This window comes from Lepidochelys olivacea, assembly GCF_965140295.1.
Source record: "Lepidochelys olivacea isolate rLepOli2 genome assembly, chromosome: 5".
Taxonomy (NCBI): Eukaryota; Metazoa; Chordata; order Testudines; family Cheloniidae; genus Lepidochelys; species Lepidochelys olivacea.
In genome coordinates, this window is record NC_140415.1 from 16,905,122 (window position 1) to 16,920,563 (window position 15,442).

General features: G+C 47.8%; 1 protein-coding gene across 4 annotated transcripts in view; it reads left to right on the top strand.

The window, feature by feature from the left end:
* The window catches only part of MAPK4 (mitogen-activated protein kinase 4), a 156,129-nt gene that overhangs the window by 80,030 nt on the left and 60,657 nt on the right, over positions 1 to 15,442 (top strand). For all 4 annotated transcript variants that reach the window (XM_084627804.1, XM_084627802.1, XM_084627801.1 and 1 more), the window contains one exon: positions 4,243 to 5,758. In XM_084627804.1, the coding sequence (XP_084483930.1) occupies positions 5,213 to 5,758 (546 nt within the window). In that variant the 5' untranslated portion in view covers positions 4,243 to 5,212. The remainder of the gene's footprint in view (positions 1 to 4,242; positions 5,759 to 15,442) is intronic.

Sequence of the window (15,442 nt, forward strand, 5' to 3'; positions counted from 1 at the left end):
TGACAAAGGAATGAAGGAATTCCTTCCATGCTTACCCTTACAGATCAGTACCTAAATACAACTGAACACGTTATTCTTCCATCTCAGACTCTGCCAATCAATGACACATCCCCCCATTTGGAATGACACAAAGCATGAGTCTTACTAAAGATGTTCTCCTCCTCCCTCTGGAACACACCGGCGTATTAGCATTTCTGGAGGAGAAATGAGCTGCAGTGTTAGCTGACTACCCTACTCTTGATGATACTCTTGTTCTCCTTGGTAAAGGTCCCAGCTCCTGTCTGTCTTTATAAATGTTCTAAACCTAATGGTTTGTCTACATGATGGAAGATTTTGGCATCCACCAAAGTGCACAGGCATCTGGCCAACAACCTACCAAGTCTAATATTTAGAATATTTACCACTGGACCTTGAATTCAAAGGGAGTTGCACCTGCTTATGCCAGATTTGAATTTAGCCTCATGTCTTTAAGGTCTGGAGGAAAGCAGCTCAGCCTATAGAAACCATGCTCTCAAACCCTGAAGGAGCAATTTGTTTGGGTAACAGAGGTTCCAGGCTGCGTGGGACTGGTCTTTCACAACAGTAGCATGTGGCAGGGCTGGAGTTGTGTGTGCACATCTCGCTGAGCAATTCAGATGTTGAATGTAGCCCTCTTTTTGTTTGCTAAGACTAAGGGTAGGACTACACTGCAATTACAAACCCATGGCTGGCCTGTGACAGCTGACTTGGGCTCGTGGGGCTCGGGCTGCCGGGCAGTAGAACTGCAGTGTAGATGTCCAGGCTGCGGGCTTGGGCTGGATCCCAGGCTCTGGAACCTTCCCCCATTGCGGGGTCCCAAAGCCCAGGTTGCAGCTCAAGCCTGGATGTTTACACTGTAGCTTTATAGCCACGCAGCCTTAGCACCGCGAGCCTGAGTCAGCTGACACAGGCCGGCTGCCCATGTTTTATTGCAGTGTAGAACATAACTTCAGAGGTCTCTGGGAAACCCTTAGGTGCTGATAACTCAGTAGCTGTCACTCTCTTCTCCAGCACAAAGTTAAGCTGTCCTGTATGGTTACCTTAGGCGCGTCTGTGACCCCACTACCATAGCATCTGAGCATCTCACAGTCATTAATGTATTTATCCTCACTGCACCCCTGTGCCTTACGGAAATCCTGTTATCCTTTCCCATATGGCGAACAGAGGCACAGAAAAATGAAGGGCTAGATTCACAACAGAACTTAGGCACCTACCTGCTACTTTAGGCACCAAAATCAGGCTCCTCTGGGATCCACAAAGCCCCTGCTCAATTGCCTCTGAGTCTATAGGTGCCCAAACTCACTTGGCATCTAAATTTTTGCAGTAAAAATTTCCTGTGTTTCTGTCTCTGAGCGTGTGCACTGCAGCCCCATGCCAAGGGTCCAGACTTCTAAATCTCAGAGGGATGCACAAACCAGGGGAATATAGGTGTTCCTCTGCCTCACTCACCTGTGGGGCCTGAGCCTGCAAGCGTGCTCAGACCTCACCATGTGGATTGGGCCCCATTGGTGAGCTTGAGTGCGATGGGGGGGAAGAGGGGGAAGAGGAGGCGTTCCCTCATACCTGTTAGCCCAGTGGTTAGGGTGCTCACTTGGGACACCCCCAATTCAAGTCCCCCTTCAGGTAAAGGGATTTGAACTGGGATCTGCTACCTCTCAGGTGAGTGCCCTAATCCCTGGGCTGTGGGAAACGCTGCTGTGGGTGCTCTCAGTCCCTCCTGCTGAAGCAGTTCCACTGTGGATAAATAATTGTGAAAAGATCCCTGGAGGAGGGGAGCGGATCCTGGGTCTCCTATGTCTGGGTTCTAACCACCAGGCTACAGAGTCATTCTTGTGCTTGTTTTCTCTCTCGCTCTCTCTCTCTCTGGCCCAGTGATTCTTTCATTATTAAGCCCACAGTGGAACAGCTTCAGCAACCGATGCTGAGGGAGCCCCCATGAGACTGTCCCATAGCCCAGCAGTTAGTGCGCTCACCTGAGAGGTGGCAGGTCCCTGTACAAATCCCTTAACCCCCTCAGGGGTTTCCCCATCCCAAGTGAGTACCTCAACCCCTTGGGCTAAAAAGTTACAAGGGAGCTGCTGCTGCTCCTCTGCTCCTTGGGCTTCTTGACAAAACGGCCTAGGTGCCTAACCTCAAGGGAGGGTTTACAACTGAGAGTCCCAGGCAGAGGCAAGCGCCTCCCTGCAGCCTGGACTCTAGGCACTTATCTCTGGCAGAGGGGTGTGTCTTATAGGGTTGCCAACTTTCTACTCAGACAAAACCGAACACCCTTGCCCTGCCTCTCCTCTGAGGCCCTGCCCCTGCTCACTTCACCCCTTCCCCCCCTGTTGCTCACTCTCCCCACCCTCACTCGCTCATTTTCACCGGGCTGGCTCAGGAGTGGGGTGCGGGAGGGGGTGAGGGCTCCGACTGGGGGTGTGGGCTCTGGGGTGGGGCCACAGATAAGGGGTTTGGGGTGCTCCAGGCTGGGATCGAGGGGTTTGGAGGCGGGAGGGGGATCAGGGCTGGGGTTGGGGTGTCGGGGGTGGGGTCAGGGGTGCAGGCTCCCGGTGGCGCTTAGCTCAGGCAGCTCCTGGAAACAATGGCATGTCCCCCCTCCAGCTCCTATGCGGAGGCGTGGCCAGGCAGCTTTGCACTCTGCCCTGTCTGCAGGCACTGCCCCCTCAGCTCCCATTGTTGCGGGCCAATGGGAGCTGCAGAGCTGGCATTTGGGGCAGAGGCAGCATGCGGAGCCCCCTGGTTGCCCCTATGCCTAGGAACCAGAGTGGGGACATGCCATTGCTTCTGGGAGCCGCACGGAGCCACGGCAGGTAGAGAGACTTTTAATGGCCCAGTCAGTGGCGCTGATCAGAGCCACCAAGGTCCCTTTTTGACCAGGCATTCCGGTTGAAAACCGGACACTTGGCAACCCTAGGGTCTGAGCACACAGCCCTGGGCTTGGCATCACCCACTGGCTCGCTTAGGCGAGGAGCCGCCTGGTGTGCTGCTGGCTTTGTGAATCCCATGCTGAGGTGCCTACCTCTCCCCATGCTCAGGCCCCAAATTCAGGCTTTGTGAATCCCAGTGTTTTTTCTAGGTGCCTAAAAGTTAAGGATGGGGATGCTCAGTGTCACACACCTATGTTTTTTTTGTGAACCTAGTTCTAAGTGACTGGCCCAAGGTCACACAGAGCAGGGACTTTAAGCCAGGTCTCCAAAGCCTTAGGGTAGTGGGTTAAGGGCTGAACCATCCTTTCTGTCTACTGCTGTTAGAGGTACCACCTTTATTTCACATGGATAATGCAGCAGTACCCTGTAAGGCCCGGTCAGGAATCCTGATCCTATTGGGCTGAGCCCTGTTCAAACACGTATAAAGTCAGTCCTCACCTTGAAGAATTTAGTCTAAGAATGGCATAAGGCATGCCTGTTATTTAAGGCTGCTTTATAAAGTTAAACGGTAGTTCGGTTCCATCCTAGAGGAGGCTCCGCTTCAGTGGCGGGTGATGGTATTCCTGTGTATAGTTTGCATGTCAGTTGGTAAAGTTTATAAAGCATGTTAAGGTCCTTCTGAATGAAAGGCGCTACTGAAATGTAAGATCATTATCATAGCTTGTGCTGAGGCAGCTTTTCAATTACCTTGGCTTGTGCAGAGCACGAATGCAAGCCAGGTATTTGTTTCTGTACTGGTGGGAGTACCTCCTCTCCCTCCTCCTCTCCCCCCCCAGTGCAGCATGTACGTACAAAAGAGGGAAAAAACCCCAAAAGACCAGCTTTTAAACAAAAAGAACGTAAATTACAAACTGAAGAAAAACGTGACAAATTCTTTACTCTGGGTTGCTTAGCACCTAATGCCTTGTGCGTGTCATGCACTGTTAATACAGGTTTCTTGCAATTCAGTTAAGCCTGTCTGTGCTGTCTAACTGGAAAGTTGGAGACATAAGTGTTATTAAATCTTAGACGTTTGCATAAAATATTCAAACATTAAAAAAGAAAACCCAGCAAAACACAAAGTATGTATTATTGGCCCTTTATGTTTTCAGTTTAAAAAGAAAGAATTAAGCATTTGAAAAAAGCTGCTAATGATTTGTGCATTTGGAGAGCATAACTAATTAATTTCCTAACGGTCATAACTGATATTTCCCACCTACTGCTTTGCTCATGTTTAACCTTCAAGGAGAAAGAATTTACATAAGAGGCGCATATTTGATGTTCTTATCAAATCAATCAATCTCTTCTTTTTTTCCAGGAGGAGGGCTGAGAACCACTGAGGGATAGCCAGGCAGTATGATGCAGGAAACTCCACTAGCAATAAACGTTACAACCGGCTATAAAGATCAAATGACACTTGGGTTGGTTAACAAAAGATATACAAGGGGAAAGTGTTGGAATATTGAGCATGGAAATTTACTGCGCTGAGCTCAGCTGATGAAAAGCAAGTTTCAGTCAGAAAAGCGGTTTACTTCTGTCAACCCTTCTGCCTATCAAATGGAAAATGGGGCCTGTATATAGAGAGAGGGTGGCAGAAAGAATAACAAAGTCTCGCTGAACTACTGGCTTCAGAGAAAGAAAACTGGCATTCGAATTCACCTCTGGAAAGTGTAGCTCTCCAGTTTGAAGGTTATTTGAGGAATTTGGGGGCTGAAGGTCACGGTTGGAAACTAGCAGAATCCGAAGCAATTCTAGGTTCCCACATTAAATGCTGAAATCTGCTAGCTTCTCTCCGCTGTGAAGCAACACCTGAAGTAAGTGAGAATACAGAGACCTAGGAGAAAGGCTAATTACAACACCAGTTAGCCTATTATTTCAGCAATATATTGTACACTTCAGAGAGAAAAAAGCGAGAGAGGCTGAAGAACTTAACAGAGTGGATGGATCTTGGATCTTTTAATAGCCTCAAGAAAAATAAACTAACTGTGTTTTGATAGGAAGAACTATTTTTTCATTGTTTTTTCTGCATTCCAAATTTCAAAGCTCTTTAGAAAGTATCCTCCCCTCCCCCCATCTGTTTTGAAATATATCATTTTGCTCAGACATCTATTTTCACTGTTTCTACGTATCTGGAAGTCTCTTGTTTTGAAACTATGGGCTCAGAACAAGCAACCCAGAAGGTATCTGTGGGTAATAATGACTTGCTTGATTTCAAGATACATTTGTGAGCTGGAAGTTCTTTGCCTTGCTCAGTTTTTCAAGTGGTAAAGAAAGAACGGAGCCCAACGATGGCAGAGAAGTGCGATTGTATCGCCAGCATGTATGGCTACGATCTGGGTTGCCGCTTTGTTGATTTCAGGCCCCTGGGCGTTGGCGCAAATGGACTGGTTCTGTCTGCAGTTGACAGCAAAAGCTGCCGCAAAGTGGCTGTGAAGAAGATCACCATCAGCGATGCGCGGAGCATGAAGCATGCCTTCCGAGAGATTAAGATCATCCGCCGGCTGGACCACGATAACGTTGTGAAAGTGTATGAGGTGTTGGGACCTAAGGGAGCCGATCTGCAAGGGGAACTTTTCAAGTTTAACACGGTGTACATAGTCCAGGAGTACATGGAGACTGACCTGGCTCGACTGCTGGAGCAAGGAACACTGACTGAGGAACATGCCAAACTCTTCATGTACCAGCTGCTGAGAGGGCTGAAGTACATCCACTCAGCTAATATACTGCACAGAGACCTCAAGCCTGCCAACATTTTCATCAGCACAGAGGACCTGGTGTTGAAGATTGGCGACTTTGGGCTGGCAAGGATTGTAGATCAACATTACTCTCATAAGGTATGTGAAACGAAACCAGTACTCCTTCTGTGTCAATCAGATTGCTGTCCGAGGGAGAGATGGGCTCAAACCAAATCCCCAGAATTGATCAGCCCTTGCAAATTTTGGAAGAGCTCAGCTCTGGAGTCGTGTTCAGTTCTGGGCAGCGGACCTGATTCTGACTTTGCTTTCACTAGTTTTGCATCCACAGAATTCTATAGACTTCATTTGAGTTACTCCTAACTTAACACTGGTCTTAGAGGAGAACCTGCATCTTAGGCCCACTCTCATCCAATCTTCCATTGCTGCTTCTTTAGCCTCTTGGCATCTACATATTTGTGATGGCAAGCAATAGGACCACAGCTCTTCTCCTAACGGGAAAGCACTTATTGTTCCTATTCTGGGCACCTGTTGCAGCTGCGCAGGATGCCTTCTGTTAGTATTAGGTTCTATTTCTGGGAAGTATTTCTAGGTGTCAGTGCATATAACTTCCTCAACCTCTGGCTCACTGCAGAATCATAGCAATCCGTCTCTAGTGTATCGTTTCTCAAATGCAGTCACCATGGTCGTATGCAGCCATCAGGGGCTTGTTTTTTGCAGCCACAGCCTCCTGGGCAGTGATTTGGGGAGGGGGGTGGGGAAGGGACTGCCTGCTGAATTTTGCTGTTGTAATTAGAGCACCTCAAACTTTTTGAGGTTTCTCCTATGTCAGGTTCTAATTCTGTCTTCCTGTTCCAGGGTGAATGGCTGCTGTAGCTATGCCATGGAACCTTATCTCTCGTGCACTATTTTTAGTGGCTGTTCAACAGAAATTTGAACAGTGATTAGCATGAGCCCAAACTAATTCCCCAGACCTAACTACTCTTGGAGTACTTGAAATCTGGGGATGGATCTGCGTGCTTCAGGCTGCATACCAAGGAACTGATTCTCCACTCTCTTGTGTTCCGTACCAGCTCATCAGTCAGACTTGAACTTGAGCACTGCAGCACCAAAGCTCACATGAGCTGGAGGAGGTAGCAGCTAGCAGCAGCAGGCTGTTAAATTCTACGTGGCCCAGCTACTTGGGGAATGGCAACTGTAACACACATTTCACAGTCATGTGGAGCTTTCACCTTATGTAGCCCTTCACACCTATGCAAAAGTGTGGCCACATATGACTTTTCAATTCATGCTCACACCCACTTTGCCTAGTGTAAGTGGCAGTGGAGAACCAGGCCTCGGCCTTCTCGTCAGCAGGGTGCATTTACATCACTTTTCATTCTTCAAGGTCAAATCCTGCAGACCTGACTCAAACTGCGCTCCCCTCGGTTTCCTCTGTGTTACTCCTGTCACAGCCCTGTGTTTCCTCTGTGTTACTCCCTGTGGCCTGTCACAGCCCTGCTCTTCTGGTCTGGGCCATCTTGCCGGAACAGACTGTGTATGAGCATCCACTAGGACTTAGCTGAAGCTACCAAACACGTTACTCTAGTGCACTCAACCTAGTCTTTAGAGGCGAAATGGTGATAAGAACTTATGAACGGCCACACTGGGCCAGACCAATGGTCCCTCTAGCCCAGTATCCTGTCTTCTGACAGTGGCTGATGCCAGGTTCTTCAGAGGGAATGAACAGAGCAGGGAATCATCAAGTGATCCATCCTCTGTCGCTCATTTCCAGCTTCTGGCAAACAGAGGCTAACATGTTTTTGCATCCCTGCCCATCCTGGTTAACAGCCATTGATGGACCTATCCTCCATGAACGTATCCAGTTCTTTTTTTAACCCTAGAAAACATACTGCACTTGGTCACTATGCAATGCTCTAGCTCAGTGGTTCTCAACCACGGGCACAAATACCCCTTGGGGCACGCAGAGGTCTTCCAGGGGGTACATCAGCTCAGCCAGGTATTTTCCTAGGTTTACAACAGGCTACATAAAAAGCACTAGCAAAGTCCGTACAAACTAAAAGTTTCATATAGACAATTACTTGTTTATATTATACCCTGAAATGTAAGTAAATATTTATATTCCAATTGATTTATTTTATAATCATATGGTAAAAATGAGAAAATAAGCAATTTTTCAGTAATAGCGTGCTGTGACACTTGTATTTTTATGTCTGCTTTTGTAAGCAAGTGGTTTTTAAGTGAGGTGAAAGTTGGGGATACCCAAGATAAATCAGACTCCTGAAAGGGGTACAGTAGTCTGGGAAGGTTGAGAACCACTGCTCTAGCTGACCTCATCTGGGATTTTTGTATGTGGAACATGTGTAGAATATATCATAAACTGATGTATCTCACCACTCTGCAATGCAGCCCCTTTTCTGAATCACTGACCAATGCACAGTGCATGTTCTGGTGCTGTTGGTAAACTAGGTCTATTCTCCCTTGATTATCACTACAAAAGGTTCCCCCCCTCCCCAGCTCTCGTTAATAGCTCACTCTTGTTACAGTGTGTGTGGTAACACCCATTGTTTCATGTTCTCTATTTATATAAATCTCCCCACTGTATTTTCCACTGAATGCATCCGATGAAGTGAGCTGTAGCCCACGAAAGCTTATGCTCAGATAAATTTGTTAGTCTCTAAGGTGCCACAAGTCCTCCATTTCTTTATTCTCCCTTAGTTTTTCTTATGTCAAAAACATCCCATCCTTCATTCATCATTATATATTTATATTCAACTAAAGATACATATTTGCCAATCTGTTTGCCCCTTATCACAAAATCAGTCAGATCTTGATTCTTGTTGTATGTATGTTCTGCTCTGGTTAGCCTGCAAGTCCCACCAATTAGTTCCTCTTGCTTGTTTCTGAGACGAGGCATCTAAATAATAAGACTGTGTTCTCTTTAGACTCCAGCCTATTAGGAAACAGAAAATCTGTCATTTAAGGCTTCTATTTAAAGCACTATGTAAACTCCAGAAAACATCACAAATCCAACTGAGTTGATTGTAGTGCATGACTTGCATTTTAAGTGCCCGATTAATGGCATATAACAGTTTAAGATTCTTACATAACTCCCTAAACAGGAGAAGCTGCAGCTATATAAAACACAACACCACCAAGTGTGTGGTCCAGCCGGCATGCTCCTATTTTTTGACTTTGTGCAGCGTGATCCATGTGCACCACTCATTCTGTAATGGTATGATTAGTGTGTGTATGTGCACCGCTGCTCTCTACTGGAAGGACTTAGGATGGCTCAGCTGTGTGTCATAGGCCTTATACAACTTATAACTAATGGAGATTCTTCTTTAGTTCAGTTGGAGCAAAAGGCTCAAAGATCTGTTTGTCACTGTGAAGTTCAGCTGTACTGTGGTATTCAGCACATTAACAAGTATGAAGTCCTAGGTGGCCACAGATTTACAATAGCTAATGCTTACTAGAAAAGTATTTTGCATGGAGTTTAGGGAGAAATACCTTCGTATAGTTAAACCAGGATTAGATTGGAAGCTGTGCTGCTGCAGTATTTTCACAGTCCCTTCATGTTTGCTACTGAAGGGGGTTTTGTGGGGGGGGGAGGGTTGGGGGTTTTTTTGTACTGGACTGGACCAGTTCAAACAGCTCACTGTTGAGAGCAGGATAAATGATCAACTTGTCTTAACATAGGAAATTGCAGTGCAATGCTTATGCAAAGGGAATATCCTGTTACTGAGAACTATGCCCATGGTACCTTGTTAAATGGCACTTTGTGCCCTTGCTGTACACTTTTACTGCTCAGCAGGAGCTGATCATAACTGCCTGATTAATCCAGATGAAAGAGAGAGATGCATAGAATGAGGAATGTGAAATATGTTCTGTGCGGGAGGGGGGAATGCAGGTGATGATTTCCATGGGGTTTTATCTAACCTCCCTTGCCTTCAGCAATGAATAATAAAAGCAAATCCCTCCTGACATTGCATGATGCAAACCTCTGCTTGGGTAAGACAATGAGGAAACAATATGCAGCCTAGGACTTGAAAAAGCCTAAAGTTTAAGGCAGAGCTAGGATTTAATGCATCAAAGAACTGTCACTAGGGAGATTATTTCTTGTACTGTGGAGGATTGTGATTTGCCATAGAATGAAGCCAGTAGTAATGACATGGTTGCTCTTACAGAGTAGATTTTATCTCTAGATTGCACAGTGCTTTACGAAGGAGATCAGTATCATTATCCGCATTTTACAGGTGGGGAAATGGAGACTCAGAGATGGAACTTGACCATAGTCAACCAGCAAACCAGTGGCAGAGCCAGGGACATATTTTCTGAGTCGTTGTCTAATCTCCCTTCACTTGTCCACACTGCCTCCCCCCACATGAAGACAATGTGTCCTGTCTAGTCTGTTCAGCTTATACAGTAATGGCTTCTTATGTCTCTCCCGTCCGGGATAGGTTCTGCCATTTTCATTCCCATTGGGCTGGATTGGCATCTTGCAATTCAGGAAGTAAGTAATGCAAATAAGGGGCATTGTATAGCTGTACTGACCCATGAGCAGGCCTGGGATGGGTTATGACTTCTGATTGAACCCATTGAGTGACACTTCACTCTGTGAGTCATACCATTGAAATCAACGGGGCTACTCATGAAGTCTGCTGTCACTGAACCCAAGGGTAGCAGAATCAGCCTGTCTAAGGTAGCAGAGCGTGAATCATAGAATATCAGGATTGGAAGGGACCTCAGGAGGTCATCTAGTCCAACCCCCTGCTCAAAACAGGACCAAACCCAACTAAATCATCCCAGCCAGGGCTTTGTCAAGCCTGACCTTAAAACCCTCTAAGGAAGGAGATTCCACCACCTCCCTAGGTAACTTATTCCCAGGGGTGAAAGTAAGTCTAGGGATTTACAGGTACGAGGCTGGACTGGGGTCGGTTCTGGCCCCCGGAAGGGGCGGGGCCTCGGTGGAAGGGGCGGGCTGGGGGGGTCAGAGCCAGGGGTAACAGCAGCAGCCGGGGGCTCTGGCAGTGGTTTAAATGGCCCAGGGTGGTAGCGGCGGCTGGAACCCTGGGCCCTTTAAATTGTCCCCAGAGCCCCACCGCCGCTTCTCCAGGGCTCCAGCAGCAGGGCTCCGGGGACGAGGCTCCGGCCGCCACTACCGCCTGGGGCCCTTTAAATCATCCCCGGAGCCTGCCGGAGCCCTGGGAAAGCGGCGGCGGGGCTCCGGGGACGATTTAAAGGGCCCAGGGCTCGGCCGCCGCTACAGCCCCGAGCACTTTAAATCACCGCCCAAGCCCCGCCACTGCTACCCCAGGGCTCTGGCAGCAATTTAAAGGGCAAGGCGCTCCAGCTGTGGCTGGGAGCCGCAGGCCCTTTATATTGCACCTGGGGAAGCCGATCCACCCCGGTACGGCGCACTGGCTCTTGCTGGTATGCCGTACTGGGGCGTACAGGCTTACTTTCACCTCTGCCTATTCCAGTGCTTCACCACCCTCCCAGTGAAAAAGTTTTTCCTAATATCCAACCTAAACCTCCCTCACTGCAACTTGAGACCATTGCTCCTTGTTCTGTCATCTGCTACCATTGAGAACAGTCTAGATCAGGGGTGGGCAAACTTTTTGGCCTGAGGGCCGCATCGGGTTTCGGAAATTGTATGGAGGGCCAGTTAGGGGAGAGGGTCGTGGCCTGGCCCCCACCCCCTATTGCCCCCCCAGGACCTCTGTCCCATCCAACCCCCCATCTCCTTCCTGATGCCCCCCTCAGGACCTCTGCCCCATCCAACCACCCCTTCTCCCTGTCCCCTGACTGCCCCCTGCCGCCCCATCCAACCCCCGCTTCCTTCCTGACTGCCCCCCCCCCGGACCCCTGCCCCCATTGAACCCTCTGTTCCCGCCCCGACCCCTATTCACACCCCCACCCTCTGACCACCACCCCGAATTCCCCTGCCCTCTACCCAACCTCCCCTGCTCCCTGCCCCCTTACCACGCTGCCTGGAGCCAGGCCACACTGCTGCCGCCATCACCACGCAGCCCAGAGCACCGGGTCAGGCCGGGCTCTACAGCTGTGCTGCCCCAGGAGCTCACAGCCCCACCGCCCAGAGCGTGGCACCGGTGGTGAGGTGAAGCTGCGGGGGAAGGGGGATAGTGTGGGAGGGTCTGGGGGCTAGCCTCCCCAGTCAGGAGCTTAGGGGCCAGACAGGAGGGTCCTGTGGGCCGTAGTTTGCCCACCTCTGGTCTAGATCCATCCTCTTTGGAACCCCCTTTCAGGTAGCTGAAAGCAGCTATCAAATCCCCCCTCATTCTTCTCTTCTGGAGACTAAACAATCCCAGTTCCCACAGCCTCTCCTCATAAATCATGTGCTCCAGCCCCCTAATCATTTTTGTTGCCTCCACTGGACTCTTTCCACATCCTTCTTGTAGTGTGGGGCCCAAAACTGGACACAGTACTCCAGATGAGGCCTCACCAATGCCGGATAGAGGAGAATGATCACGTCCCTCGATCTGCTGGCAATGCTCCTGCTTATACAGCCCAAAATGTCGTTAGCCCTCTTGGCGACAAGGGCACACTGTTGACTCATATCCAGCTTCTCGTCCACTGTAACCCCTAAGTCCTTTTCTGCAGAATTGCTGCCTAACCACTCGGTCCCTAGACTTTAGCAGTGCATGGGATTCTTCCATCCTAAGTGCAGGACCCTGCACTCGTCCTTGTTGAACCTCATCAGATTTCTTTTGGCCCAATCCTCATGGCCTCCGGCTTTGTAGACCTTTATCAAAACTCCATCCTTCTGTCATTGAGAAATTAAAAAATATTGCAAAAAATGCAAAGGCTGCTGTTTATACAGGGCCTGTCTGCGCACAATGGGTGAAATCCTGACGTCAGTGGGAGTTTTGCCATTGATTTAAATGGGGCTAGGATTTCACCCCATCTCGCACTCCTGTTGGTTCTGCGGTGGGGGTTTGTCAAGTAATATTTTACACAGAGCTGAGCTAAAAGGGTGGTATCATAGAAACGTAGCTTTGAAAGCCCCCCTCCTCACTCCCCCATGTTAAGGCATGATTAACTATGCCTGTATGATGAATGCTGCTGGCACAAAAGGAAACAGATGAAAAAGGATTCAAGGCACTAAATGTGGCTGTGGATCAGGATTTGAATTTTAAATACCTTTGGGGTGTTGGGGGAGGTGGGTGTTCAGATCTTGTATTTCAGTTTGGATCCCTCTTTCGAAAGGCCATGGTAATTTCAATCTCTATTAGAAACATATGGTAGAGAAAACACTGCCTTCTCTATGGAGGGTAAAACTGAGAGGGAAAGAAATGTTATTGTCTAACTTCAGAATGTGCCAAAAGGGGGGAGTGATGCCAGACGCTGTACCTTATAAGGGAGAAAGCAGCAAAGATTAGAATGGAGCTCACTGAACATGAGCAACCTGTTTAAAAACCATTATTTTTAATGTACCACCTCTATCTGGATTATACTTATTCCTTCTTACGTAACCAGGAGCAAACCTTTGAGATGCAATTATCTTCTTTCATTGAGGTCAAGGACTGAATAACGTATAAAGCCTCCCACTCCTTAGCACCTTGCATAGTACATTATAATGCAAATACTGTACATTGCATATGGGGAGACTCAGATAACAGCACAAAGGTGAATTGCACAAATCTAGCATTAAAAAGATTTCATGAGAAATCCTGTACTGTAGTGTCTATAGGTTAGTGAGGTAGGAGACTGTCTGTATGAATGGAACCTATCCTCATTGCACTGATTTCTATTGTACTGTGCTGTACGTACCCAAACTATCTGTCCTCTTATAACTAGATTAAAGTTGAATGAAACCAGGAGAAGAATCATGGAATAACAGGGTTGGAAGGGACCTCAGGAGGTCATCTAGTCCAACCACCTAGTTCAAATCGGCATGGTCTGTGTGTGATCAACTCTGAAAGGTGGAAGGTCAAATGCCCTTTTCGTTCCAGCAGTAGAGTAGAGTTAGCCACTCATAGTAATAGAATAGAACTGTACGTCCATTAAATATTACTTAGGAGGACAAAGGGCAAGTACTATGCCATGGCCAGCAGGGGCCACACCCAGAAGTCCTTACTCAGAGCAACCTCTTATTTATGTCATTGGGGGTATTGCCTAAGTCAGGACAGTTTAAATGGGAGGCCAGCCAGAGTCTGTCACCTTTACTCCCATTGAGGAAGCGCCTTACTCCACCAGATCGAAAACACTGCCTGGGGCATGAGACTCTAATACATTGTTACAAGGAAGGCAGGTTTGGGGACGAGGAAAGAGTTCAGGAGATGGACTGGGATATTTTAGGCCCTGCTTACCTGGGAAGCTTTACCGGTTATACAGATATATTTATACCCGTTTAACCCCGTGTAGGGACACTCTTCTACCAGAATGTCCACACAGTGGTTAAACTAGTGTAACTATATCTGTTTAAATTCACAGCTTAGCTTAGACCAAGAAAATGTCCCTGTACAGAAAAGGCCTTCGAAGCAGAAATCAAGGGAGGATGCAGCGTGGGAGGGGTTTCAAAGCCAAATCTTCCCCTTAGAATCTATACATGGTTCTCGCCATACACTGGCAGAAGGGTTTCAGAGTGGTAGTCGTGTTAGTCTGTATCAGCAAAAAAACAAAACAAAAAAAGCCAAACAAGTAGTACAAGTACAGTACTCCTTGGGGTTTTTTTTACTGGCAGAAAATGTGGTTCACAACTGCCTCTGTAGCACCATCCCCCTATCCCTGGAGAGCTCGCTGTGATGTGTTAGATCTGTATACAGGAAGGGGGTGGTCTGGTGGCAGGACTGAAGAGCTGGTAGGAGGAATATACCACACAGACCTTCCTTCCCAGAGGTGAGCCCAATGGCAAGAACCTGAACCTGTATTAACTTTTCTGGGAAAACCTTCTTTGGTTTGAATCTTCCCTGACCTTATAGGATGGAAGGTCCCAAAATGGTGGCAGATGGATAGTCTTTGGGAGCAGGGCTGGTGGTAGGGTACCATTATTGTGGGGGCAAGTGGGTATTTTGTGGTCCCTGGATCTTGCTATTTTAAAAAACAACCAACCTTCCAGGCATTTGGGAGCTAGTCAGAACCCTGGACAATCTTCAAAAAAAGGAGGACTTGTGGCACCTTAGAGTCTAACAAATTTATTTGATCATAAGCTTTCGTGAGCTACAGCTCACTTCATCGCTTGCATCCGATGAAGTGAGCTGTAGCTCACGAAAGCTTATGCTCAAATAAATTGCTTAGTCTCTAAGGTGCCACAAGTCCTCCTTTTCTTTTTGCGGATACAGACTAACATGGCTGCTACTCTGAAATCTGGACAATCTTGGAGTTTAAGAGTTTAAAAAAGTAAAATTTGGCTATTTTGTCAGTATTTTGCTGTGATTTATAATTTTGGTCTTTCTGACCAGAATTTGGGTCCCCTTGAAGATTGTTTGGTGAGGCAAATGTCCCGCCGGTGGCACCAGGCCTGCTTGGGAGCAGTGTGAATGTGCAGGAAGGGGAGCCCCAGGGTCCATGCAGGGTGAGCAGTGTCTGACGTGCAGAATGCTGTGTCCTTCAGCTGATCCGAGAGATCTGAGCTCTGATGCCTGTTTGTTTCATCGGGGTGGGGGAACAAAGCTACCCCCCCCCCCAATGGAATAATCTGGAAAGCTCAATAATGGTTACTTTACAGTTTCCCTTTCCCACTCTGGCAGACCCTGGGTTTGCATGGGAGGAGTGACCCAGGTCCAAAAGTGGAACTTTCTCTAAAGCAATTACTGAGTTATATACTGTAGCCTCCTCTGTGCAGCAATAAATTGACAGGCA